The sequence below is a fragment of the Nematolebias whitei genome, chromosome 10, assembly GCF_014905685.2.
Source record: "Nematolebias whitei isolate Nwh7 chromosome 10, NemWhi1, whole genome shotgun sequence".
In the NCBI taxonomy this organism is placed as follows: domain Eukaryota; kingdom Metazoa; phylum Chordata; class Actinopteri; order Cyprinodontiformes; family Rivulidae; genus Nematolebias; species Nematolebias whitei.
The window spans coordinates 1006552-1014136 of NC_056507.1; the positions used below are offsets into that span (position 1 = coordinate 1006552).

Genomic DNA, 7585 nt, shown 5'->3' on the forward strand with positions numbered 1-7585 from the left:
AGTACTGACTCCCTCACCAGTATTGACTCCCTCACTAGTACTGACTCCCTCACTAGTACTGACTCCCTCACCAGTACTGACTCCCTCACCAGTACTGACTCATTCACTAGTACTGACTCCCTGACTTGTACTGACTCCCTCACCAGTACTGACTCCCTCACCAGTACTGACCCCCTCACCAGTACTGACCCCCTCACCAGTACTGACTCCCTCACCAGTATTGACTGTTCTATAAGCTTAAAAATCTAGAAAAGTGTCTCCTTCAGGCCCCGTACACACAGGAATGCTTTTTTTCCTTAACAGTCATTTCTCTCAGGATATTGAAGTTTTTTACCTAAAGACTTACTTTATTGTTAGTGACAGTTAAATGAAACGATTAAAGTCTTCTTGTCCTTGGAGGCTGTAGACTTTGAACTTTAATCAGAACAGACAACAGTCAGATGGAGATTCAAGTGTGGAATGTAAATATTCATCATCATTGTGCTGTTGAAATGAGCAGCTCCAGAACTTCAGTCCGTGTCTCCTGAGCTGTGTCTGCTCGACACTCAAAACTGTGAGCGAGTGAACAAAGTTTTAGTCGCACGCTTCTCTCTGAGTTCTGAGTGTTTGGAATGAAGTGAGCAGCGAGCCGTGCGGCTTCAAATGACCACTTCTTGAAGTCATAGCCTCTTTTTAGATGCACGACTTGCAAAGATGCATTCTTGGCTGTGCACATTATTCTGTTGTTCACGTCCAGCTACGTCACTCCCACCTCGGCAGCCATGTTGAGTGGTGTGCGGTGTGTTTGTGTACAGGAGTGTCTGGAGGTGCTGTGCAGCCACAGTGAACAGGACATCGAGAGGAGGGACAAGTGCAATCGCACTATTCATGATGTGGCAACTGATGACTGCAAAGAGCTGCTGGAAAACCTCGGTGAGTGGTCCGCAGGGCACGCCTCGGTCTTCACGTGGTAATACCAGGATGCATTGTGGGGCACCTTTGATCCTAATTTAGTCCAGCTCCACTTAAGAAAAGGCACGAGCAGGCCGTCATATGAGAAGGCTGTTTGTCCAGGAGGTCAGAGTTATCTGAGAACCCGGAAGTGAAGAGTTTGAAAATGCCTCTGTGCACAGGAAACGTGCATGCAGTCATGATGGGGGTGGCTGTGGGGGAAGGAGGTTTTCTGTTTGTTGCTGTGGGGGAGATTGAAGGCGTTCTTAAACTTTCTACTGTCGTCTTCATGGAGGGATGATGGATCATTAACGCACTGTGAAACACTTCTTTTCCTTGAAATGGTCCAGTTTGTGTCTTAACTGTAGTGATGTTGCTCAGCCTCAACGATGATCCCTCTTCCTTCAGAGTCGTACCGGGTCGTGGTGCGTCTGCAGTGTTCAGATGGAGGACCAGGCCCCGTGGGTCCTGTTGAAGCCTTTGAGGAGAAGGAGGGCCCTTCCTGTCTTCACATGGTGCTGGGCAGAACAATGGTGGACAGATCGACGTCTTGGACCCAGCTGAGCGCCGCCCTCAGCCACCTGTTCTCCTCCCACCTTCAGATCCTGTGTGGAGCGTCTCCGACAGCCAGAGAGGAGGCGCAGCGTTCACTGCTGGGCCTCAGCTCCGCTAGTTTCGCCTCCTTCTCCATCGGTGAGGAAACGGCTCTGTTCTTCATCACACTGTCTTTATTCATCCTTTGTGTCTGCTTGTTCTGATGAGCTCAGCGGGGAGTTTTCTGCAGACACAGACTGAGACTTGTGTTTCCATGACGACGATACCTGCTGCCCCTGATTGCCTCACTTGTAAAAGTAGCCAAGGCCCGGTTCACACGATGTGTTTTTGGAGCAAAACTGGAGCATTTCTGCCGCGGTTCGGCCGTTTGTGTACTCGATGGCATCGTTTGTTCTCTCTGAAACCAAAGGCTTCTGAACCCTGGTCTCAGAGTGGGGGCGTTTTGGGGAGACCTCCCTGCAAAGGTTTGAAATACTGCACAGGTGTGAAGTGGCACATGCGCTGTACAGGCATCTGCAGTGAAACGTTCTGCACGAAACCAACAACAGCCTAGGACCAAAGGAACATCCATGTGTTCAGTAGTTTGAATACAACTGTGATCGTGCTGACGCTGCATGCTCAACACATGCAGCTGAGCCCAGCTTCAAGGTTGCCAGATAAGCATAAATGTTGTTTTTACCCTAGATGTAAGAAAGGTCATCATCGAAAACTTGATTGCTAAGTTAACATGCAAGATCCAAGATGGCCACCTCCATATACGTGTGTGTGTGTGTAAACCAGCCATTTCATTATTTAAATAAACTGCTTTATATATGCCTCTCAGTGAGCAGGTTACCTAGGTTCAAATTGGGCCGGGAGGGGTGGGGGGGGGTTTCTGTGTAGAGTTTACATGTTCTCTCCGTGCTGCGTGGGTTTTCTCCAGGTACTCCAGTTTCCTCCCACAGACCAAAAACATGCATGTTAGGCTGATTGGTAACTCTAAATTGTCCCTAGGTGTGAGTGAGAGAGAGAGAGAGAGAGAGAGAGAGAGAGAGAGATTGGTTGTTTGTCTCTGTGTGTCCCTGTGATGGACTGGAGACATGTCCAGGTGTCCCCCGCCTCTCACACAGTGACTGCTGAACATGGGCATCAGTGACCCCCGTGACCCAAAATGAAAGAAGCGGGTAAAGATGATGGATGGATTTATAGATTTTATATTGCTTAAAAGTAAAACTTCCTCAAATTCTTGGGGTGGCCTTTGGGGTGGCCAAAGATTAATCTATGGAGGCTAAGGCCACCACTGACCTCCCCCTGGCTCCACCAGTGCACCTGGTGGTGGGTAAAGTTGCTCGCTCCGGTCACTCTGGGCTCCCTCAGATGAGCCAGATTTTATTTTTTATCTTTAAGGATTCGTTGGACTCTGGTCCTTCAGAAAAACAGTCTTGAAACTGCAGCCGTTCACTGTTTGAACCATCAGTGTGGAGGGACCCGGACGTCTCTCTTGATTTAAAGCTGTGCAGATGATTGAACTCGTGCATTTTGTTGCAGAGTGTGTGTGATTGACGTCTGATGTCCTCTTGTCTGTCCTCCAGGAGACACTGTGTGGTTGCCCGGTCAGGAGCTGCCTTCTTCTCCCTGGGACCTGGTCAGAAAGCCCGTCAGTCAGTGCGTTACCGTCCGCCTCAAAGGTACAAACCTGGCAACACCGCGGCGTTTCCTCATCACTGGCTCAGAGCTGCCGTCTCTGGGGATGAACACCAGCTACAGACTGTGCTTTGGATCTGGCTGCAGCGTAGGCTCTGATGGATCACATGGATCTGATGGGTCACATGGATCCGGTTCATCAACACATGAGAGGAAATCAGCCAAATAAGTTCTTTGATCAGCAAAACTGTTCTAAATTAATAACCGATTAATTAGAGTCACATGATTTACCATTTAACATAACCACGGTCTACGTACTTCATGGGATTTAAGCAGTTGAACTAGATTCTTATGTCCTGTTTGAAGTTTTATTACTGTCAGAATATAATTTATATTTTTAATGTTGAAAAGGAATCAAAGGGCCTCACACGGAGCAGTTACGCTGATCCACCGGTACAGTTTGTCAGTGTTTCTGAGAAGAAGCTGCTCTGTTTGTGTTTGTTTCTGAGTTAGACCAGATGTTTATCTTCACACACACACACACACACACACACACACACACACACACACACACACACTGCAGAGCCAAGTGGGGGAAATCCCCTCCAAATGATTAAAAAATACGTCAGGTGTTGACTTCTCTTTTGGTGTGGGGCTGCATCTGCTAAATGTGTTAACACTCAGAGGGTGTTTTGAGGATGACGCTCAGCTACTACCACGCACGGTGTTATAAGATGGATGAGCTGTGATGACCCTCTTGAACTGGATTGTCTCCAAAGTTATGTCAGTTCGAGATATTGTGCTAACAGACAGACAAATGCATACATGCACACGTATACGAGCAAAAAGGTTAGCACCTTTTTCAGTGGTGGGGATAATAAAATGAGGAAGAATATAATTTAGTTTAAAGCAATGAAAAAAACTGTTTTTAACTCAAACAAACTGCAAAGGTATTTAACAATGTCACCATCAGGTTTTTTAGGATGGATGGATGATGGATGGATGGTTGGATGGATGATGGATGGATGAAAATGTTCAGACTTGTTCTGCTGACGTTCCTCAGGTCTGAGGAGACGTGTGTGTTCTTCACAGGTCTGCTTGAGTCGTGTCTTGATGAGTTTGCTCTGGAGTCCCTCTTCCCCCTGCCACTGCTGCACAACTGTGCACGCCTGGTATACCATGACACACACACGCACGCACACACACACACACACACACACACACACACACACACACACAAACGTTGTGCTTACAGACAAGTAAAGCAAACGTTCAAAGATTAATGAGAACATGTAGAGAAGCTGTCAGAGCACCACACTGGCTTTAAGTGTGACCCAGAGACTAAATGAACTTTGGCTTGACAAGAAACGGTCTCTGCAGAGACTCAGGGATCTGTGCACAGATCTCTGTCTAGATCTCTCCCTACTGTGTAGAGATCTGTGCACAGACCTCTACACAGATCTCTGTCTAGATCTCTGTCTAGATCTCTCCCTACAGAGATCTGTGCACAGACCTCTACACAGATCTCTACACAGATCTCTGTCTAGATCTCTGTCTAGATCTAGCACAGATCTCTGTAGGGAGAGATCTAGACAGAGATCTGTGCACAGATCTCTGTAGGAAGAGATCTAGACACTGGCTTTAAGTGTGACCCAGAGACTAAATGAACTTTGGCTTGAAAAGAAACGGTCTCTGCACAGACTCAGGGATCTGTGCACAGATCTCTGTCTAGATCTCTCCCTACTGTGTAGAGGTCCCTGCGTGTCTGTGTTTTCTAGAAGAGCTGTGGTGAAGTGTCTGCTATCCAGTGACCAGTGATGAACAGGCTTGGATGGAGGCAGATCCACGTTATTCTCACTTTGAAGAGTAAATCTGACTCTGTCTGCAGGTGGAGCAGTACGGCAGCCTCATCCTTCACGGCCTGGAGGGCAGCTGCCTGGACTACACCGCCAGTCTGGTGGCTCGCTACATCCAGGTACGTCCACCAAACCGCTGAGAGCTCACTGGAGAGGAACAGCTCAGTCTGAAACCTGATCCTGAAGGTTCAGAATCAGAGACTTGAGAGCACGAGCTGCTCAAGTGAATTCTTTCAAAGCCAGAATTAAATGTCAGCTCTTTGTCCACTGCTCTGAAGAGCTAAGGGAAGATGTGAGGTACTGCACAAGGAAGAAGTCAGAGTTACCTCTGAGACACCGGTGGGGTGTGCAGTGGGAGAGACACAGGGTTCAGGATAGGGGTGGGGTTACATCAGGAATCAGCTTTTTGCATGCAGAAGTCATGGACGGGCTGAGAGATCCGGGCAGCCGAGAGTTCCCACACACTTTAATTTTTGCAGATTACGTTGGAATCTGTAGTGAGAGTAGGGAGCAGGTGGAAGAGAGCCCAGAGAGGTGGAGTGCATGGAAACTTGTGTCTGAGCAACAGAAGGAGAGCTGCAGGTGTGAACAAGACGGGAGTGACACCTGAGGGTGTTTGGCTGGAGATGCTGGCGCTGACAGAAGGACAGGAGGAGGAGCTGGAGGTGGCAGAGATGGTCACGTTTATTGGGAGAGACCAAAACGGGCAGGATGAGAAACAGGTTTAACAGAGGAACAGACGGAGCGGTTTGGAGACAAAGTTAGAGTCTGAGATGGTCTGAAGGAGTCCAGAGGAGGGTCGCTGGATACACGAAGCAGGATGCTGAATATGGAGCTGCCAGAGGGAGACTAGAAGGTTCACGATGTAGAGGAAGAGACAGTGTAGAGGGTCAGTGTGACCTCAGAGGATGTTGGGACAGGGTTACATGAAGCAGATGATCCTCTACAGAGAAGGAGGCTCCGTTTTCCTCCTTCAACACAAATAAAAAGTTGCTTTGTTGCCAAAGTGACGCAGAGTCGACATCACTCCTGATCCACAGAGTGATGGGATCAGTTCAGCATCCAGAGCGTCCAGGCATAGGTGCTGCAACAACTATATGTGAAGGGGACGAGTCCCCCTCACATTAAAAAATATTCATTTGGACACACACACACACATTTACCATGAAATATTAGTTCATCCAGCACTGTTTCTATTTCTTTGTGAACAAATCCATTCCATTTGATTAATGGGAGAATACTCAAACCAGTAAAGGTGGTATGGTTGTAAAAATAGGATGTGTGAGAGAGGCAGAGCGTGTTCTATTCACACAAGGAGAGCTGTTGGTCAGGCTACTTCTTGTTGCTCTCTGATACTTATTGACTCAAGTATTTACATATGGAGGTAAACCTAGATGTTCAACCAGTTAAATTACAGTAGTCCCTCGCTACTTCGTGGTTCACTATATCACGGATTTTCAAAATAAAATTGGACAGGACACAGTTGGCTGATTGATGGATGAGCCATGGGTTGTTTATTTTAAATAAATTATTTTAAATTATTTTGCACCGTGTGCAGCCCACAAGTGCAGGTTAATCTCCCTCCTGCAGCTGATCAGCTGATCTCCTCTGCCTCACACACATTTCTCCTGCAGCTTTCTGGTGTCCAGATGCACCGATCGACTTTTGTCTTCCAACTTGAAATTCAAAGTATGTCACATGGTAAAAATCATCATAATCACAAAATACAAAGGTGTTAAAAGTTATTTTTAATTATTTTAGAACTTCTCTGTTCAGTTGTTTCTGTGTCATTGATCCAGAAGTTTCTGCTCCGCTGAAGCTGCGTGACATCCTGTCATGTCCTGCTGCACTTCTCTTCTCTACACTTTAAATTTAAAACTGTAACGTTTTAAATAAACACTTTAAATTTAAAACTGTAACGTTTTAAATAAACAATTTAAATTAAAAACTGTAACGTTTTAAATAAACAGTTTAAATTAAAAACTAACATTTTAAATGAACAATTTAAATTAAAAACTGTAACATTTTAGATAAACAATCCATGCTGTGTGGATTGTTTATCTAAAATGTTACAGTTTTTAATTTAAATTGTTTATTTACACAGAAGGAGGAAGACTGGGAGGTGATGAGTGTGATCACAGCCTGCCACATGTCAGGACTACGTTTACTGAACTTGAACTTGGACTACTGTCTCCCTACTTCACGGTTTTTCACTTATCGCCGGGGGTGGGGGGGGGGGGTGGATGGATGACTGATGGATAATAGATTGATGATGGATGACTGATGGATTCAATTCAAAAATACTTTATTAATCCCAAAGGGAAATTGAGTGTTGTTGTAGCTCATCGTCCTGGTTTCATTCAAGAGTTGCTAGATGCTGATAGGAAGGTTTTCCTGCAGTGAAGCTGAAGAATCTGGTCACAGATACCGATCTGTCCATCCATCCGATGATGGATGGATGAGTGATGGATGATGGATAGATAATGGATGATAGATTGATGATGGATGGATGAGTGATGGATGATGGATAGATGATGGATGATAGATTGATGATGGATGGATGAGTGATGGATGATGGATGAGTGATGGATGATGGATAGATGATGGATGATAGATTGATG

At 46.1% G+C, this 7585-nt stretch overlaps 1 protein-coding gene across 1 annotated transcript in view; it reads left to right on the forward strand.

Moving 5' to 3' along the window:
* Positions 1–7585, forward strand: part of cttnbp2 (cortactin binding protein 2) — a gene marked incomplete in the record, with an annotated part of 103299 nt that overhangs the window by 75284 nt on the left and 20430 nt on the right. Inside the window, 5 exon segments of the mRNA XM_037683059.1 lie at positions 795–912; positions 1339–1623; positions 3057–3152; positions 4201–4280; positions 4997–5083. Coding sequence (XP_037538987.1) covers positions 795–912; positions 1339–1623; positions 3057–3152; positions 4201–4280; positions 4997–5083 — 666 coding nt within the window.